Raw genomic sequence first — 21,581 nt, forward strand, 5'->3', positions numbered from 1 at the left:
TTGTCGACATCAGAAGTTATAACGCTAATGGATAGGGAATTCATGTCATTTCATCTATTTCTTTCTCTCACTTGCATTGATGTAACTTCAAAATGTTACATTTTGGCATGTTAGGCATGCTAACATTTATTTTTGAAAAGAATATTGTTTAAGCTTTATCTCTCTTAAAATTTGTCTCGCTCGCTTTCATTTTACTTAAAATTTCGCATTTTTGGCAAGTGTTACACTTACTTTTCTAAATGCGATTAAAAAAACATGAAAACTTCACCGGTGTTTCCTTATTAAACTGAATGTAAATTGTCTGTAACCAATTCGTCAACTGTCATGACTATTTTGGTGTCATTGCGATCTAACCCATCTACTTTCCAGTTAGACTTAACCCATTTAGCATCAATCTGCCTATACAATATGATTAAAGTAAATGTTAATGGACTATTTTTTTTATTTGACATAATAAAAAATGTAGGTCCCAATAAGTAGACCAAGTGGAACTTGGATCAAGAGAACTAGACATTTTAGACTAAATGGGAATTAGACTTAGATGGTATTAGACCAAGTATAGAATAGACCAACCAGACAATCAAACCCAATTAGTTTAACCCATGTGGTATTAGACTATCTGAGAAAGACAAAATTTAGACCAATTAGAACAAACCTTATGTCTATGAACAAGTGTACGTTTAGTATAGCGCATTGCATTGGCGGCGGAAGCCAGAAAAGTTAGGGGGTGTCCACCTGAAATTTTGTGATGGACACAGGTAAAAAATTTGACAAGCGCCCCCAAAAAAGATTTTGAACCTAAATGTTATGAGTTGCTAACCAAAATTTGTTTGACAAGCAAAAAAAAAAGCCAAAAAAAAAAGGTCATCAGCCTAAATTTTAGGGGGGGACAACACACGTTTCAGGGGGGGTTCACGTTATTTTAGGGGGGTACGCAGGAAAAAAGTTGACAAGTAAAAAAAAAAAAAAGGTCATCAGCCTAAATTTTAGGGGGGGGACAACACACGTTTCAGGGGGGGGGGGGTTCACGTTATTTTAGGGGGGTACGCAGGAAAAAAGTTGACAAGTAAAAAAAAAAAAAAAAAAAAAAAAAGGTAATCAGCCTAAATTTTAGGGGGGGGGGGACAACACACGTTTCAGGGGGGTCCACGTTATTTTAGGGGGGACGCAGGAAAAAAGTTGACAAGCAAAAAAAAAAGTTTATCAATAAAAAATTTAGGGGGGACCGTCCCCCCCCATAAAATTTAGGGGGGGGGACACGTCCCCCCTGCTTCCGCATTGGACCATGATTGGACACAGCTTGTTCCCAATGCTCGACTGTCACATGACATTGGCGTCTTGATGCATGTCACGTGGTCAAGGGGAAGGCGCCACAAACACGACACACGCAAAACCCTCTGGATGCCAGGCAATAGGCCGAATGTAAAATATTTACAAAAATTATAGAAAACGACTGGCTGCATTATTCACTAGAAGACACAAACAAGGCATTCCACGTGCATGTTGCTCATAAATTTAAAGAGCGTCAATGTTGAAGGTTTTTACTTGAAAACTAATTATTTCGGTATGTTGTTTTTGCGCAGCGCAGGGGACAAGCTGGCTGTCGAAATAACATTAAGTTGGTAAATTGTAGTTCCTGAATTTTAGTTCTTTATCAAGTATAACTCTTCAAACTTTGCACTTGTATAAAATCTCTGTCTCCGTCTATTCGTAATATGTGTCATTATGTACCCTTGTCAACGACCATTCCTCTACCCCCCCCCCTTCCCTCTTTCTTTCTCTTTCTTTCTCACTCTCTCTCTCCACATCACATTGCGTACAGACGCACATAAGCTCCTTAAGCATGTTAAAGGAGAATGAAACCTTTGGAACAAGATAGCTTGTGTGAAAAGAGAAACAGATCAACGAAAGTTTGAGAAAAATCGGAGAAATAATGAGAAAGTTATGAGCATTTGAATATTGCGATCACTAATGCTATGGAGATCCCCAAATTGGCTCATAACTTTTTCAATATTTGTCCAATTTTCCCAAACTGTCTTTGTTCTTATTCTTTGATTTTTCTGTTTCGACACAAGCCTACTTGTTCCAAAGGTTTCATTCCCCTTTAATTCACTTTTCTCTCATGTCTATTCCTCCACCCCCTACCCCACCACCCCCCCCCCATAGAACATCGCCATTCTTTTCCAGGGACGTTTCCGTTATGGTTATCTTTCATTTTCTCACCATGTCACAAATTGATGCACTGTACGTTTTGTTTAGTGTCCTTGTGCCCTCAAGCCACGAAATGTTATTCAATGTTATTAGGTTTTTTTAATCCTGTGGATTACGTGCAGAAAGAAGCATCGGATTAAGGGACTAGTTCATCCTGATGACAAAAAAAATGCAAAATAATAATAAAGATTTTGTGAAGGTTTGAGGAAAATCCATCACAGATTGAAGAAAGATATTAGAATTTTAGTTTTTCCTCACTTATGGTATAGTACAAAAAAAATCCATTAAATTCTATTTGCTCATATTTCAAATATTCAAACATTGTCATGCAGTTTCAATGATTTTGGCGGATATATATGGCATGGGTATGGTTACAATAATAATAATAATAATAATAGGCATTTATATAGCGCCATCTATCTAGAAATAATCTATTCCGAGGCGCGTTGTTATTATTATTATTACAATATTACAATATTTAGCATATTGAGGTTTGTTGGCCTAGCCAGCAATGATTTCGTGTCCATTTTGGTTGCCATGGTCGTAGGTCCATATCATTGGCTAATTGGGAGGGGTCATCTAAAGTGTATCCTATTGACCATCGCTTGCTGACCATTGGAACAAAACTATCATATACGATCTATCCCTTATAGGCGGGGTCCGATGAGTTATAGTTCCAATTTTCCATTCTAATTTTTAAAGAATGAAACACGACTTTTCGCAAACGCCTGCCCTGTGTCGTCGCGATGCATTTCTAAAAAACCCATTCGTCAATACGAGGTGGAATAAGAAAATACAATGATCCATGGCTTCTCTATCGAACCTTGTGGTGTCGTCCGTCCCTTCCCTTCAAATCGCCCAAGGAGATACGAGAAGAATACAAAGGAAAACGATTTAGAAGCTATTAAAGGTATATTCAAAGATCCCAGGTATTGTTTGTGCCAGATATTGAATCAATCCTAGCTTTTGAGTGTATTTGATTTGATCAAAATAAAAGATTAAGGTAGGTTTCAGGGGTTCTAATTATAGCAATGTTAGTGTTCTGCCGCCCATTTCTTTTTCAATAGACCCTCTCCATAGCACCTCCATGCCAATCTCCCCCCCCTCTCCTCCCCTCTCTATCCCTAAACCCCTCAGTATCCCTCTCCACATTCATCTATACTTTTCTACCCCTCTCTCCCACCTCATCATCTGCTAACTCTACTTATTCTCATTTTATTATTTTCCTTATATTCTAAAACCCATGGAAAAACATCATGATAAGCATGCGATTTTATAAATCACCTATTATTAACATAATCATCATGTTGTTAATTGTTATTGATATAGTTCGACGTTTTTGTTTTTTTCCTTTTGGGCGAGGCAATGAGGATGAACTTTTGAATAAGAAAATGCAAGAGAGTACAAAAATAAAATCATTCCACCAAAATGAGATAAGTTACGGAAAGTGCGAGTGATTAGGCGTCAGAAAAGTACATTTTTTCTTCCCTTATACTATTATCACTAATATTTTCTTTCAAATTTCCAGGGTTTTGCCACCCTGAACCACTGGCAGATCCAGGGGGGGCAAATCCGGCCCGTGCCCGTCCCCATTTGAGAGGCACAATTAAAATTTGTAATGTAAATAATGCCGTTACAGCAGAAGTGTGCCCCTCTTAAAAGTGAAGACCCTTTTTTTGTCAAATTTTTCCTCGGGTAAATGTGCTCCCCTTTTAGAAAATCTTGGATCCGCCCCTGCCCTGAACACGCAACGCACGTATCGCTTCATAGACATACAAAAAACCCAACCCCGGGCCTTTTACGCGTTTTTTTTCCAACGGCCTCAACACGAGCGCACACACACCACAAAAAATATTTGAGTGCCCCGCCCCTCGCGTTGGCATACTTCATGTAAATTCCATCGCGAAACACCCATCTTCAACAATTCAAAATCATCCTTCTCTGGAATGTACATGATTGTGTCAGTGATTGAATGAAGACAGGAAAAAATAATTAGATACCATTTACAGGATAACAACATCACAACAATAATATCCCTCCATTTATTAACATGGACAGGCTGGCTGGTGAAATCAAGTTTGTGCAGGTTCATTAATAGTATTCTGAACTTTTCTTTGTTGATGAACTATACACGTGCGGATCGGAGAATGAATAACAAGCCACCTTACCTACTTTGAATGATTTTGATTCGGAATTTAGTTAGTACTTAATATTATTGATTTTGATTCGGGATTTAGTTAATACTTAAGAAAAGACGTGAGGTCATTGCCATGTTGTACTAATATTGATTTTTTCAAGCGTATAAGTCCAGGCTTTGCGTCAATTATAAGTTAATCATTTTAATGGTGATATCGTGATCAAGTTATCATGACGTGAATGGGTTGCAAAGCGAATAGGAATCGTTTTCTATGATATAAATAGGAGTTAATGATGCTCAGGTATTTCCAAATTATTGTTCGTTAGAATAACAACAATTTGGATTCATGCTGTTGCAAAATAACAAACCCCAACGTTTGTTAGTGTTTAGCATTATTATGAAACAAGGTTCACTGCCCTAACTGGTCAAATTTTGTAAATTCTCTCCACAGTTCTTTCAACTATTGCGGAATCTCTTCATGTTTTAAATGATATCCAACACATTTTCTGTTTATAATAAAGTTTAAAAATGAGCTCGTTACCCTTTCCATAGAGTGATCACAATGATCGGTTGAATTAAAGTGATGACCGTTTCGAGAACTAGAATTATATCAATAATAATAATAATAATAGTAATAATAATAATAATTAAAAGTTTGATAATAATAATAATAGCTGGATTTATTCCTCCTTTTTTGCCTGAGGATACAAAGCGCTGTTATCACCCCGGCTTTAGCTCGAGATCCCATCACCCACCGGGTACCCATTCACCTCACCTGGGTCGAGGGCAGCACAGTATGGATCAATTTCTTGCTGAAGGAAAACACCCGATGGCTAGGATTCGAACCCACGACCCTAGCTCTGTTTATGGCGAATGTCAGAACCGCAAGACCACGACGCGCCTTTTGACAGGAAGACTCTTCGAAGTCGACTTGATCGCTAAGTACATGCCCAATAAAAGGCTATATGTAGGTCGCTGGAGTATGATGATCATTATATTGACATGGTATAAAGCATCAATAACCTTGATAACACATTCATCTAGACACATTTTCCCAAAATATTTTTAGAATATGAGTAGAAAGATAGGAATGTTATTGAAACAAAGCTTAATTGTTTAGAGCAATCATGTCCCTTACATGACCATCTCAGCGGAAAACGGAATAATAATGAGGAGCATTCCCAGCACATCGTAATGTAACATAATATGACACCAGTAGAACACAATGCATGAATCATTCATGTATTCTTCAAGGTGAGCTGAGGACAAATCTTCTGTTTTTCGCGCATTTCTTTGAAATTTTCCATTATTTCTACATCAGACATTTCATATTCATTGTGATTTTCGGATCATTCTCTGAAAGTACGCCACATGAAACACCAAGTAGCTTACAATCATTTAGCATGATTTGTGGGAATACTTGTAAGTATATTATTCTCTCAGCTAAAGTTCCTCAGGGACGAAAAACATCCAGCTTAGCATGCTTACAGTATGTCCCATTAAAATGAAGCAGCATTTCAGCTTATATTGATGATATTCGTTTGATCAAGGGGCCTTGTAAGAGAGAGAGAGAAAAAAAGAGGATTGCGCTATTTTTACGATTTCATTTGACTGTTTTCATTTTCGCGCCTCGGACAAAAAGTGTCAACATAGAAGTCTTTTCTGAATGAAATTTGCGGATAATTCTCCTTCCGAAAATACATTAGTAGAAAAGAGTTTGACAGCGTTGAGGGGCACTTGTGCGATATCGGTCAGAAAGGAGCCGCCGTTAATGGGTAATATTGTTCAGATTTGAAACGGTCTTTATTCTTTACACGCTTTCGATGATCGATAAATACTCTGATGTTTGAAAGAGCAGCGAGGCTTATGTTTGCAGCGACTATGTTTTTTAAGGTCAGAAAGGTGTGTGTGTGGGGGGGGGGGGCGAACGAACGGGGAAAAGGTGACTTGGGGAGAGTGGTAAGTCGTAAGGATATAGAGAGCGGGGGGGGGGGGGCAGAGAGATAATTGGACAAACAGAGCAAGAGAGTGAAAGGATAGAGAGAGAGAGGCAGAGATGGAAAGAGAGAGAGGGAGAGAGAGACACACAGAGAAGGGGGGGGGGGGTTCGCAGAACTGTACAGAGATGAATTAAGGCAAGAGATCATCAGAAGGAGGGAGAGAGAGAGGGGGTGGCGGGGTGAAGTGGTAAAGAGAGAAGGGGGTGGCAACAAGATGACCAGTAAGGTCTTATCTCCATTCTTTGTTATATATCTTAGAAATGTGAACATTTCAAAAATATGTATATGTAATAACTGAATAAGGGATGATCGGCGTGATCGGAGAACAACACACTCTTAAAAAGGTTGGGCAAAAAACGCCGAAATTTTAACCACTACTTGGCAACATATTGTCCACACAACTATTGGTTAAAATCTGTCAAAATTCGGTAATAAAAACTAATAAATTGGGTAATAAATTTGCTCAATTGGATAATAGTTGCCCAGGGGACCGTTGCAATCAAACGCAACTCTAAAAATCGTGCGCAACTTGATTTTCAACCAATCAAAAGCGCGCATTTTGGACTTGCGATTGATTTTTTGACTTGCGTTTAAACGCAACTCTTTCTGCAACGGACCCCAGAATATATATTTATATATATTTTTTACCAACATACATTACCAAACACAGTGGACAGTATTTCAAGTGTGCACAATCATAAACATGATAATGATAGACTTCTTATTCTTAAATTCGTCATTTGGTTAGAACAAGGTCTTTACAATGAAAACGTTTATCTCGCAAAATTAGAGTGATGTGAGTGTGATCCCCAACATGTTACCCAACTTTACATCAATTGATCTACCACAATAATAACTTAATAATAACACATTGCCCTTGGCGAAATGATTGTATACAAACTGCTATCGATTTATTTCACTTGTCGAGTAATCCCTCTCTTCTCCTCTCTTTGTCCAGGTATATGAGTGTTGTCCGCACCCGCCACTTCTAATCTAAAAACAGTGTTGGGGAAATAGGGAAACAAACAACATGGCTTCCTCGACGATGACCATCGTATCTTCAGTACTCTTCATCGTAACCTTCGCTGTCCTCATCGCCGGCGTCCCCGGTGACCACCACACGGGCCGATACTGCGCAGTCCGCGGATGCTGCAACGTAACCGGTGCCACCGTCATCAGCGATGCAGTGGCCAAGACGGGGTTTTTACGAAACGACAAGTGCCACGCACCTTTTCCAACCAGCAACCCAACGACGCTCTGCTACTGCGACGGGTTCTGTCAGAGGAACGACCCCGACTGCTGTCCGGACTTCTATGAGGTGTGCCTTGGTCGAAAGCCTCCCCCAGATGTCCTTGAGTCTCGAAAGATAGGTATATCCACTCCAAAATTTGTTTGTATTGAAACTTGGCTACACTGTTAAAAAGACCCTGATTTTACAGAAAAAGGAAGATTTTGCAGAAAGCAATAACAGAATCATTCTGTAAATTCATACAACAGGAATTTTCTCAAATTTAACAGAGCAGGGGGGCGTTTCATGAATGGACTTGTCTGACATTTTATCCGACAAGTACCGGTTTATCTGACAGTTACCATAGGAACAGTGCCTCTCAGCCAATCAGAATCAAGGAAAGATGTCAGATCTGACAACCTGTCGGATGAAAATATTGATGAAACGCTCCCCAGGTCTGTTTAAAAATGGGAAAAGGGTGTTTTATTAAAGGAAATTTATAAGTTTCCTACACCAAATACCGATTTCCTGTAAGATTACGCAATCTGGTAAGATTACATAAGTTTTCAAGACTCTGCTGCAGGAACTTCTTTTATTTTAAGGATAAATTTTCTCACAGTGTATATTGAACTTGTCAGTGTAAAAATATCTCCCAGACATACAGGTATGAAATCAGTTATCCAGCGCCTTGTTGCATAAATGGTTCTAATTAACTTTCCCATTTTTTAAAAAATTGTTTGAAATCTTGATTCTGATAAAGTTGATTGACTGTTACTGGGTCAGAATGATTAGTAGCTCCACGGAATGATGATAGTCCCTATTAAGGAACTGTGAATGTTGCACCACTTTACGAAATTGAGGAACCAAGAACAAAATACACAACAGCAATAAATCGCACATCTACTATTTTGATTCACACCACAACATACAACAATCAGAACGTTTGAATACCCGTTTATTATCGAAGATAATATTTTCTAAAACATTATTATCTACTTAAAGACATGTTTGCTTAGGAATTGCCTTATGCTAATATTACGTAACCAAGAATAAACATGCAAAGACTAATTTTCATCTGATCTATGCATTTAAACATCCTAGACGAAGTTGAATTACTATGCTGCCACGACGATAGAGAATACCAAGTCGGAGAAGTTCTAAGGATAAACTGTAATACTTGGTGAGTATATTATCAAAATACATTTCCAGTTCTGTAAAAAGTTCTAAAATATTGCTGTTACAACTTCTTGAACATGATGAATGAAAAGTCAATAATTATAACCATCGACTGATCACGTAAAAATGGTTGATAATATTATCACATTTGAAACATTATTAACATTGCTTCGTGAAGTACTAGTAAGTCTTTAACAATGGCACACTTTTGACATCATACTCTATTCGTATCCTGGTTATTGTTGAAGAGTTGATTAGAGCTCTCGTCATCTTTTTGAAGAACGTCGAGTACAATCATACCTTTCCACCTCATACCACTAATTTGTCATCACAAGTAAACGCCTTTGTCATGCTCCGTCGATACATCAACCTGTTGGGATCCACAGATTGTGAAGACGGAGAAGACATTTGATGACGATTTATTTTGATCCTGCAACCACTTGCTAATGTCTTATGCCCGCTTTCACAAGTGTTTCAATGATTCTTGTATCGTACGAAGTATGGTGTAGGACGTATGGATAACATGATGGTTCTTTTTGTGTCTGAATGTTTTAAATCGACGATTGACAGATCGATGTGTTTGTTCACCTATCGTAACGTTAGTTGTTGATGCCTATATGAAAACAAATGATTGGCGTTTTTTTTCAACATGTTGATATTCGTTATATTTCACTTTCCGACACCTTTTCAAGTTTTTGACGTATGAAATATTAATTTCAAAAATGCATGATTAAGAAGCTTCCCTCAACTTATCCATTAGTCCATTCTGTAAATAGCCCAGTATTTTCATTCGGGTGACCAAAAACTGGACCAAGATTCCGGCAGCGCATTGTAATCACAAGGACGGGGGCGCTATTTATCAAAATAAATTTCATTTTAGATTAGATAGCAAACTTTTCATTGAATTGTCTTCTATTCAACAGTACGTGTAAGCCTGTGCTCTATGAATTCGCCACATTTGTTTGTGAAAAGAGGGATTGTGCCATCAACCAGGAGGCAGTAGATGAAATCAACGATGGTAACTTCGGGTAAGTAGGCCAACTCACCTGATACTACTGTCATCATTCTTTTGTAAATTGGAATACTTTAAGTTAATCTATTTCATTATTGATGAATTTCGAATTGAGGCCAATGACACCTTCACTGCTTCTATGACGAGAGTTTTGATGTGCAGATGTAAGAAAGAAAAATGTCAATCCGGTTACAAGTGACAATAGGTTTTTTAGGACTTTTGGTGGCAGGTTTTAAAGATGGAGGACTACGGGAGCTACATCTATATCACTGAAAAAAATGCTGCTACTAATGACCATACTTGGCTGTAACGTAATATTTAAAGACTCAGAATTGCAGGATAGTACGATGGTAAGTCTTTCTTTGGTAAAGCTTTGATTCCCTTCCAATGACTATATTGTCTTCGATGTCCAGGTGGTCAGCGGGTAACCAGACCGAGTTCTGGGGCTCCTCCAAAGACGACGTGATGCACTACAGGTTGGGCACCATGAAACCAACCGCTGCCGTACTGAACATGCACCAGATACAGAATGACATGCCACCCGAAGACATCCCCGAAGAGTTTGACGCAAGGCTCCACTGGCCAGGACTCATCGAAGGCGTACAAAACCAAGGCAACTGCGCCAGCTCCTGGGCAATGTCAACCGCAGGTAAATTCAAAGGTTCTTTCCGGGTTAAGTCCAAAATGTTCCGGGCATGAGTCCAAGTCGCACTAAATAATAAACTCTGCTACAACTGAACTGATCTGTAACCAACACGATTTTCGAATGCTGCACTTTCGAAAAATCATAGATATTGCAGATTTACGGTTGTCATGGTTATAGCACATATTACATTTTTATCTCTTTCGGTCGTAATTCCTTCTTTCTCTATCCCCACCGATACCCGTATTCCCTATTTGTTTAACATCGTAGTTTTGAGATCTCAAACTTTCATGAAATTGACTAAAAGTACATTTGACCATTGGATTTAGTCGAGGTTTAAGAAAAGTTTGTGATTCAATTGTTCTGTATCTTGCTTCCAACAGCTACTGCTTCGGATCGCTTGGCCATCCAGTCCAATGGCACGTTCAAATACATGCACCTGTCACCTCAACATCTACTATCGTGTAACGTGAAGAGACAGCAGGGATGCACGGGAGGGCATCTAGACAGGGCCTGGTGGTATATGAGGAAAAGGGGGTAAGTATTGGCCTTAGTGCAATATGGTGATGATGATGGTGGTGGTGATGTTGACGATGAAGATGATGATGGTGCTAAAGATGAAGACGAGTATGGTGGTGGTGATGATGAAGATTATGACGATGATGGTGGTGGGGGGAGTGATAATGATTGGTGATGATATTGTTGTTGTTGATGATGATGATGATGATGATGATGACTATGACGACTAACGAGAGTGTTCTCGGTGGGTTAAGGATAATTGTCATAAAGAGCGCGACTTGGTGGTGGTAAAACGGTTGCTGATGCCTGATGGTCATGATGGTGACGATCAGTGATGATTTTGATGATGATGACAGCAGTGATGACGACGCTATTTTTTTGTGTGATAATGACGATGATTTTGATGATGCAGGTGGTTGTGGTGGTGATGATGGCGACGGTGATGGTAAAAATGACTATCGTCAAATTTGGCAACTTGTTTGTTGTAATATCATTCAGTATTATCAACCACATCATCGTTTGTATATGCTTTCTAAAACTCAAAAATTAGCTCAATTCGAATTTGCCAGTTGTAACTTGCAACATTTTTTCATACTTATTCAAAGATTTATCTTTCATCTCCAATGAATTAACTGTACTGTTTTAAACCACGAAATGCCTTTTTCGTTGCAGACTGCACTCGTAGTGACAATTAACGATTCTCGTATCGCTGTCACGTTATTAACCTCAATTTCATTCACTTATTTTCCTATTGAAACATTTCCCTTTTTTGCAGAATTGTAACGGAGGACTGTTACCCGTACCTTAGCGGGATGACGTCAGATATGCAAATGAGGAAGGGTAACTGTTACATCAAAGGTCGCGATCGTGTGCCTCCGTATTGTCCCAATCCAACAGTTCGAAGTCAAAGATATATGTCGACACCGCCATACAGGATAGCACAAGATGTGAGTTATGGATTGTTGAAATTCATATTCAAATGCATTTGGACATGAAAAAAATATGGTGTTCAGGAGCGAGGCATTGCGCATGCGTCAGACATATATACAATCTGTGGAATTAATTATGGCGTATGGCAGAACACAAGAGTCTAGTTTTGTTGTGATTTGTATTAAGTGAAGATTTATACAATTTATTCATCATGATCATAGAGACTTGAAGCATATCTTGGGAGGGTAAGGGTGTGAACGAATGCATAGGATTTCATTTTGATTTATTTTTTAAAACATTATTTCATTTTCAAAAACGACCTTGGCGGGGAAAGGACAAAAGCAAATTGAAAACAAATCTCTACTGAACTTGATGGAAGACCAAAGAAGCACCCAGATATCGCTTCTGCAGGCGTCAGAATGGATGATGATTTAATGATTTCTAACTGAGATTTTTTTCCCAAGATGTATTCGCGTCAATAATTATGATCAGGGCTGCGATGATTGACGCATCTTGCAAAATAGAAACAAATGTCAATACCATTATAACCTTGTCTGTCTGTTACAGATCACCTATTGATTTCGTCAGAATTTTCTTTATTTCTTTCTTCCTATCTTTATTCATTGTACCTATTTTTTGTCGCCAACTTTTCTCGAAATTGGCTGAATCAATTTTGCTGATTTTTTTGTCATATATAGAATCTATCATAGAGACGGCAAAATAAGCTTTTCAAGGTCATATGGTCATGATGACGTCATCTACGCGCCATTTTGTAAAATTCTTCATTTGATCATATCTTCATTATCAATTATCAAAAATTAACAATATTTACATGACATTAACTTCATGTCAGGGGTCAAATGCCAATGTCATCAAAGGTCATGTAGAGGTCATGACGCGCGCGTACGCGCGCGTCAAAGGTAAAAAAATCGTCCAAATGACCTATAAAATTTTTTGGGTACGTTTCAGGTCATTTTAAGCATTTCAAAAATTTGCGCGCGCGCACATATGCGCGCGCGTTTCCGCGCGTTACACCTTAACGCAACGCAGAAAAACCGTTTCTTTTAATATCATTGCATTGCTAATAAAATTCTGAGCAATTTGATACCTTGATCAACCTTCTACAACCATTAATAACGAAATTAACACCCGTTAAACTTTGCAGCACGTGTGCGCGCGAGCTCTCACTATAGGCCATATATGGGCAAAAACATGCCTATTGCAAATTCACTGTAGCTCTTTAAATAGTCCGTTGACCCCCAATTTTTTTTTCATATATCGATAGATTATGAGTTGTAAATTTGATTTCATGTCACCATTGTCCCTAAATTATCTCGTGACGTCATCAAATAGGCGCCCAAACTAAAAATTTCATTTATTCAAAAATGACGTCATCAAATTTATGCAAATTTGGCTGTAACTTCTCGAATATAAATCATTTTTCGCCCAGATTTCGATATGTTGTAGTTTAGAAGGTACTCTTTCTCCTCAGTTACATGAATATTCGTTTTGAGGAACGCATCATTACGTAAAACAGCGATGAAAAGAAGCATGTCATTTTTCCTCATTTTGCGTGTAATCTCTATGGGACATGACTTTTTCCCAAAACTAGATTCGACATTTCTCTATTTCGTGAGCCATATCTCCATTTTTTCTTGTCAGCTTTCCTTGAGCTTTTAACATGTTGTAGCTGAGATTCTGGGCTATCGGAAGTGTGCCCTTCATTTTTGGATCAGATGCCGGGATCATGCCCGTTTTTCACTTGCAAAATTGGAATTGTAATTTTCAAAATTGCTTACGTGTAATCTCTATGGGGAATATCGTGGCTCAATGGATAACGCATTTGACTTGCTTTCTCGAGGGCGGAGGTTCGATTCCTGGGGTAGAAAAGATGATTTTTTTTCATTTTTTTTTCTTTTTGCCACCTCTTACATGATCCTTTATGATAATTAAAAGGTATGAAAGTTAAAATTTAGCAAGATAAAACAGATTATAATTGTTTTTTTCATATCACATTTATTTTGTGTGTAATCTCTATGGGACATGACTTTTTCTCAAAACTAGATTCGACATTCCTCTATTTCGTGAGCCATATCTCCATTTCTTCTTGTCAGTTTTGCCGGAGCTTTTAATATGTTATAGCTGAGATTCTGGGCTTTCGGTAATGTGACCTCCACTTTTTGATCAGATGCCGGGATCATGCCCGTTTTTCACTTGCAATATTGGAATTGTAATTCTCAAAATTGCTTACGTGTAAAGTCTATGGGAAACATTAATAATCACATTGAGCAATGGTCAAAATTTATTCTTAGGATGTCTAGAATCAAGATTATCAATCATATCTAAATTATTCATTTTATACACTAGCCGACTCTGAATGAAAAATCATGACAGACCACCTAATTCGTCCGCATGACGAATTAAATACTTGTATCATTTTCCATCTGTGCAAAATAAACTTTGCAATAATATTTTTTTTATTATTACGATCCTTGCCTCAACACGTTCACCCCGCCAGTGATCGCATCCACGCCTTAAATTTTTATTTTAAAAAATACCAAATCACACTCTTGTCTTTTGATATATTATATCGTAAAATTCGATATCGTCATAAACAAATTAATTCAGAAGTATGTCAGTGAATAGAATAGATGTCACACACTATTCCCATCATCGTGTTAAGTTTGATTTTAATAGTTTTGACAAGGACATTTTTGTATAGTTTTTACCCTATTGTCACCTTTAATTGTTTCTCGCCTCTGTCGGTTATTTCAAATATTTGTTACTCGTATATCCTAGTTTCAATGAACACCGAAAAATCTTGATTTCTTGATTGCTTGAATTGATCTTTGACTTCAGAAGTTTCGTTGGTATAGTCCCACACGTAGGGAAGCGTGTCATATTGAACATGTCCTTGTGTCAAATTACGATTTCACCCCCAGTGAAGAGTACGCTATAACACGCCTTTGTAATTTTTTGAAACACCTTTCTCTTAAATATTTTCTTATATAGAGTTGATTTTTAGATTTTTCTTTTGCTATTTCATCTGGTCTTCATGTGAAAAATAAAGTAATATTTGAATATTATACAACTCCTCGAGCTATGCTTAAACACTACACAGTAAATCAGTGGCCGGTCCGCGGGGGGGGGGGCACATCCAGCCCATGCCCCCCCCCCCTTTGAGAGCCAAAATACAATTTTTAGATGTAAATATGCCGTTCTCACACAAGTGCTCTCCACTTTTGAAGTTATAGAATATATTTTTAATGGAAATATCTCGTTCATTCAGAAGTGCGGACTTTTTTTTGGCATGTGAAATTAGACATTACGAAATGACCATAAATTCTAGGTGAAATCTTTTTTTTTCAAATTTTCCTTGGGAAGATATGCCCCTCCGTTTTAGAAAATTCAGGATCCGCCCTTGCATATTTCTAAGGTGACAAGATTCGACATGAGAAGAGCCAACCCCTCTCTATCGCAACCAGCAAAAAAAAAAACTCGTATATACCAATACCATTGGCGTATTGAGCCCCTTAAAATTGAGGGGACAAATGCGACGGATGGAGCAAAGATTCTTAAAAGATGCGTCCGAGCGAAGCGAGTGGGCAAAAGACAAATTATATTTTGCATATAAAAGTCTAATTTCTGGATAGATTTTTACATATGATACCATTGCATTCTTTTCTCTTTCATCCTTTCTATTTCTCCTTTTTTCTTAATTATGAAACCTTTTTATATTGAGGGGCGCTTGGCCCCAACCCCGCTCCCGTCCTTATATACACCAACGCAATAAACCAATTGTCATCGGCACTTTCTCGCTTTCTTTGATAAGCATAAGTCACGTCCAAAAGCGGTAAAAGTGGAGAAAGATTTCCTTTTGAAAATGCGAGAGCGAAGACCTTGTCGGGATACATGAACACGTGGAACACATTTACGGGGTCCGAAGTTCAAGAGCACCATTGTTTTCTTTGAAATTAAATAATTTAAAAATAACTTTCAAGGTGCAGTACTGTATTTTGTGAAAGTGTTCTAGCATCAATTGAGCATCTCGGATGATAATTGGATTTTCAAGTTTGAATTAGAGCTTGGTTTTAGATCCTGTACTTATTGTCTTACCAAACTAAATCAATTACAGGCCGGTTGGGAGAAAGTATCTTCAAACTGGTCTACAAAGATTTACTAGTGTGAGCTGCACAGTATCAAAACCTTGACAAAAGGCATTAAAAAATCAATTCATTTTACTTTTCAACATCAGAATGTTTATTGATTTACTTCAGATCTCCATGGACGATGAACATCTTTTTCATTCTTATTTGGTTTTATCATCTTTTAATCTGAATTTGAGAAATTACGTACCAAACTAACAAAGCAGGTCTATAAGTAGATATTTTCTCGATCGTTTCGGTCATTCGAAAATTCCCAGAAATTACATAGTGTATATCCAAAACTTCAACACTCTTGCAAGTTTTTTTTTCGCTCTGCTTTTTGTTCATGGGGGGGTGACAAATTTGTCAATGTAATTGAAAGTTACTCTATTCACTGCTGTCACATTTTATTAACAAAGTTGAATGTTCAATGATACAAATCATAAAAATCTATACAAAAAATGTACGGGTAAACATCATGTGTCCATGTTTGTTGTTTCTATACTCCGACCACAACCATACCCACTTGATGTATATATCAAAGTCATGCTTTGTGATGATAGTAATTCTACTGGACACACAACACCGCAGGTGTCCAAATAGTTTCGATCATATAGACCCGTATAATGACGTCATCGCGTAGTCGTCTCTGTCACTTTCTTTAAACTGTATACGTTACTATTATTATATTTAAAATATATTTATTTTTCGAAGTTAGCGGGGAATTCCCTGTAGAAAATAATACACTAATCACATCAAAATATATCAATTTCAATGCAATGATTTTACGAAGAGAATCGCGAAAGCGAAAGCCCTCCAACTTTCCCATCCTGTCCAAAGTCGTGTCTGAATTTGACTAATTATGACGGGAATAAATTAGAAATGTTATAAACTTTTAAAATTTTCAATGGGAGCAAGTTAGATATTGATATTAATACGTCGATGAATTTTCAACAATTTAATATTTGGAACACTTCAGAATAAAACCTACAACATGACCTGAGTGTCAAATAGGGACTGCTTCACCTCGACTAGTAGTCATGGTAAAACATTAAAATTGCTTCAGAAGTTCTTAAAAGTTGATACCCACAAATGTTGGCAACATCTAGGAAACTATATCTTGAAAGGCTCAAGATTAATTGCATCAACGCATTCAGGGGCAATTCGAGCAGAATATTTTGAAAAATGGAGGGTGAAAATGGTTTTGATTTTTGGTTTAATTTCGCCGCATGACGCCCCTCCATCGTTGGTGTTAAACTGATTGCAATTTACCCTCGGGCCAATTTCAAGGGTGGAGTTAGTTTCGAGGAATTACATTCCAGCATGTTTTAATAATGTTATTGTATTCTAAAGAGTTTGTGTTGGATAAATTTAGTAAATGTTCCAACTGAGCTTGTTTGATGAATATTTGGGTGCTAAGTGTCGCTTGTGATTAGATGAAATCGGAGTGAATCTTTGAACATTCCCACATCATGGCTATCAGGAATATGGCAAGGTGCTATGTAATTTATATGGTGTTAAAACTGATACCAGTTGGTGTTAATAGAGGACCACACCCTGAGGTGTTAAAATTACACCCTAGAGATGGTATCTTTCATTGAATGCTTGATTCTGATTGGCTGTTGAGGTTTTGTAACCATTGAATGGCAAAGTTAAAATAATGTGTTTTGCACCTGATGTTTATATACTCATGCCTCGTAATATTGTCCATTGATATGCCTATCTTCTTTTGTCATACTGTATGACTAATTTTTTACATTCATAAAGGCCTATTTCTCGACCGAAATAATAATGGGTTACATTGTGTGTAATTGTTTTCAAGTTTGTTATTTCTTAATCATGATATAATTACGGTTTGTGGCTTAAACAAAGAAGAAGATCTTTCTTTAAAAATAAAACTTCAATTCCATGTCGTTTTCTTCTGCAGCACGGCCGTTGTTCACTCCTTAATTCTGCTTTACACAGCGTGTTTTTCCCAAACCAGAAATAAATGTGTCTCTTTACATGTTTTCGTTCTATAGGAGACGCAGATTAAGGCAGAAATATTCACAAACGGGCCTGTACAAGGTATGTCTTTGACAACATTTATTAGTTCATTTTGGAATAATGAGAAACAACATTAACATGATTAATGAACATGAATAGCACTACATTTGCAAGATACGCTCGTGAAAATGGTAAAACATGTTTGAATGTTCTACAGTACGATTCAAATAAGTCGCTCAGTGAGGATGTTTTCTGCAACTTAATTATAGTCATTATCATGGTAATAATGTTGCTATTTATCGTTTAATATTAAGCAGCAAAATAGATAAATAGATGAAAAAGCGATTACAATGTAACGACACTAACATTATTTGAATCTGATGTTTTCCCACCAGCCGTTTTCAACGTCAAAAGCGACTTCTTCATGTACAATGGCGGCGTGTATCGCCACATTCCGATGAAGTCGACTGCGTCTGCGTCTAACGTAGTCTTCACCGGAGACCAGACCGATGTCCAAGGTGACGGTGTGTTTGAGGAAGAGCAGGGCGGTTGGCACTCGGTTCGCATCCTAGGATGGGGTGTCGATAGGTCGTACCCAAATAGACCACTCAAATATTGGGTAAGAACTTACGGTTTGAGTAACAAGTTTGACCAAACTATATACATTTTCTATTATAGGTCTCATCGTCTTGGCGTTGTGTAGCTTATGATAATATATAGAAGACCACGTTACCATGGTTACCTAGGAATTACAATCACTGCCACTTTGCAATTAGTGTTAATGAACGTGGTAACAATGCTGGGCAACCAATTAAAATTGAGATTCCGTTGATGACAAATATGGATATTATAATAAGTTGTATTCAACCTAATTTGGTTTCAGGTGACAATGCCCCGTTGTCAGAAAGACATTTCATCGAAATAAAAACAGGAATTCTAAATAAACTGCAATTATGCCTATAATTCATTATTAGGTCACTACCTTCGACATACGTTGACATCCATCTCAAAACTATTTGAAATATTATTTTAAAAAAACCTGATATTTATACGAAGATTAGGGGTGGTTTTAATGTTCTAATATACAAATAATACCCGATATCGAGGGCATTGGAAGAATTACACCATGAAAATGCCTTTAGAAAAGATTGATTAGATATGACCAATACCATCACTTTATGATATGTTATACAGCATTATGGTTATTTATTTAGCTGTAATTTCGATATCAATTAAATGGGTTTTCTCGTCAGTTTGAATATCGACTGCTAAGATTTTTTTTCTGGGGGGGGGGGAGGGAGGGGTTATTAAGAGGCTGTTATTTGACAATAAATTCAATTCTTGACATATACAATAGAAGATACTATAGCAAATGAATATTCTCTTTACAAATTAAGAGATACATTGAAAACTCCTGAACTTAACACCATACATTATTTGTTTTATTAATCGATTGCCCCTTCTAGCTATGTGCCAACTCCTGGGGTACCGGATGGGGTGAAGACGGTCTCTTCCGGGTCATCCGAGGTGAAAACGAATGCAGTATCGAGAAGTTCGTCGTCGGAGTCTGGGCGAATATTGACACTGATATGATGAACCCCATGAAAACGAATAACGTCATATAAACGTCGCATAAACGTTATACAAACGTTCAGTGATTCAGGATTCAAAGAATCTTCTAAAATGTGATAAACCTTTTATATCGTTATTCAGAATGAGGGATGTTGAGGCTGAAAGAGATTATGGTAAACTACAGATTTCAGGCCGAATTTTCGACGTTATCCACCTAAGACTTTGGTCATTGCTTAGCATCGATCGATAACTGGCTGAAAAAAGATGAATTTGGGGGAAATGTTGGAGTCATGCGAATTTATGACGTTCTCTTCGCTTGGACCCGTCACCCTATGTTATGTTGGACAATGGGAGCTCGTTTTTTTTTTGCTAAAAAGTGTCTAAGTAAAACATTATCCATGGATTCGTGCAGGTCAATGCTGCCTCTGACATGTTTATCACAAGTAATCCGAGAATACACGTACCGATGTGATGAACTGGGACTGATGAACCAGGGCCTATCCGAGGGATTTACAGAAAGAGTGAAGTGTAACAGACTTCAAAAGAAGCAACAGCGCACTTTCTCCATTGATCCCCATTTTGTGACGAAGCATAAAGCAAAGAGTGAAAAAATACTTTTTGTAAAGTCACTCTATATTGTGTAACATTGGTGTCGAAATTGCCGCCACGCCGGAGGTGCAACCATGGTCCTATTATCAGAATAATGATGATAAAAGAAGGACAAAACACGGTTTTCTCGACGTATATATGTGTGATTTAACGACAATAGCTGCATTTATAAGCAATCAAATAATTTAATTTATTTCACGAAACTTCATGTGCTAAATCAGAGTTATATATATCATACAGACCAGTTTTCATATTCAAGAAGAAACAGGATGAAGACGATGTTTCATCATAAAATGACACAATGATAACTTTATGACATTTTAATTCCCATGTGACTTGCATAAGGTAATGGTTTAACCAAATATTGAGTTGTTATGACGATTATGACGTTACATACTACATATCATTCTGTTTACGACACTTTCCTTATGTGATAGTCTCCGTATACGCAATTATTGTGTCCTAAGCTTTATAATTATGATTGGTATAATTCTAATACGTTTTGCAAAGAGTAATGGTTAAACTAAATATTGAGTTATTATTATTATATGAAGTTACTGTCACTGACGGTGCCATTAACTGATTATGTTAGGATCTAAATTTGGCATGTAAAACCGAAACCATTTATCGAGAAGGTCATAATGGTCTAACGAACAAACGAATCGTGTAGGCGTCTTTTTCTTTAATAGAGTTTTCAAGCTCTTGAACTTGAAGTTGAACATTCGAAGAGATTTTACGTGAGTCACAATGAAATGACTTTTTGTTAGTTCTATCATTTTATTGATACGAGGCTGCCCAATCCCCACCATCCCCTATTATCATGATCATTATCTATAGGCCTATAGCTTTTAAACCACCTCAAACCTTTGACCCATTTTCATACCTGTCTTTCTACCAATGTGACAAGGAATGTTATTTCTCAAATTAAACTGTAAATAATTTCTGAAAAGTTTTATACAGTGGATTAAGTTACTCACTGCGGCATATTTTTGTCGATGGTATTTATAGATAGGTAAATGTTGTTTGTATGTATTTTTTTCATATTTATATGTGTTGATAAACTGAGTATTGTGTGTTAACAGGTATTTTAGCACAATCACGAAGACTTTTGAAAATTTAAATGGAGTTGAGTATTTTGATTGTCAACATCATGTCAAAGCGAATATGGACTTTAGGCAGAGTCTATATCGGCGACTTAAGGGGCCGCGGTACCGGGGGGGGGGGGGGGTGCAAGAATGTCAAAATTACCATCTGATTGAAATCAATGAGTAACGAATGGACGCAAAGAGTGTCGAACTCAAATCGGAGAGTATCGGCTTGAACACAGGGAGTAATGACTTGAAACAAAAACTATCGAATTAAATTAATGCAGAGTATCTCCTTAAGAAAGAGCGTAACGACTTGACGCAGATG

At 37.4% G+C, this 21,581-nt stretch overlaps 1 protein-coding gene across 2 annotated transcripts in view; it reads left to right on the top strand.

The window, feature by feature from the left end:
- The window catches only part of LOC121430763 (uncharacterized peptidase C1-like protein F26E4.3), a 38,536-nt gene extending 17,041 nt beyond the window's left edge, over nucleotides 1-21,495 (top strand). Inside the window, exons 1-10 of one of the 2 annotated variants that reach the window (XM_041628153.1) lie at nucleotides 5,685-5,770; nucleotides 7,307-7,718; nucleotides 8,678-8,756; nucleotides 9,676-9,780; nucleotides 10,178-10,413; nucleotides 10,791-10,944; nucleotides 11,702-11,873; nucleotides 18,023-18,068; nucleotides 18,383-18,606; nucleotides 19,454-21,495. In XM_041628153.1, the coding sequence (XP_041484087.1) occupies nucleotides 7,379-7,718; nucleotides 8,678-8,756; nucleotides 9,676-9,780; nucleotides 10,178-10,413; nucleotides 10,791-10,944; nucleotides 11,702-11,873; nucleotides 18,023-18,068; nucleotides 18,383-18,606; nucleotides 19,454-19,612 (1,515 nt within the window). In that variant the 5' untranslated portion in view covers nucleotides 5,685-5,770; nucleotides 7,307-7,378 and the 3' untranslated portion in view covers nucleotides 19,613-21,495. Of the gene's footprint in view, nucleotides 1-5,684; nucleotides 5,771-7,306; nucleotides 7,719-8,677; nucleotides 8,757-9,675; nucleotides 9,781-10,177; nucleotides 10,414-10,790; nucleotides 10,945-11,701; nucleotides 11,874-18,022; nucleotides 18,069-18,382; nucleotides 18,607-19,453 lie in introns of those variants that run through there. The other variant, XM_041628152.1, reaches the window with a different exon arrangement.
- The last annotated feature ends 86 nt before the right edge of the window (nucleotides 21,496-21,581 follow it).

Source organism: Lytechinus variegatus, chromosome 17 (assembly GCF_018143015.1).
Source record: "Lytechinus variegatus isolate NC3 chromosome 17, Lvar_3.0, whole genome shotgun sequence".
Taxonomy (NCBI): domain Eukaryota; kingdom Metazoa; phylum Echinodermata; class Echinoidea; order Temnopleuroida; family Toxopneustidae; genus Lytechinus; species Lytechinus variegatus.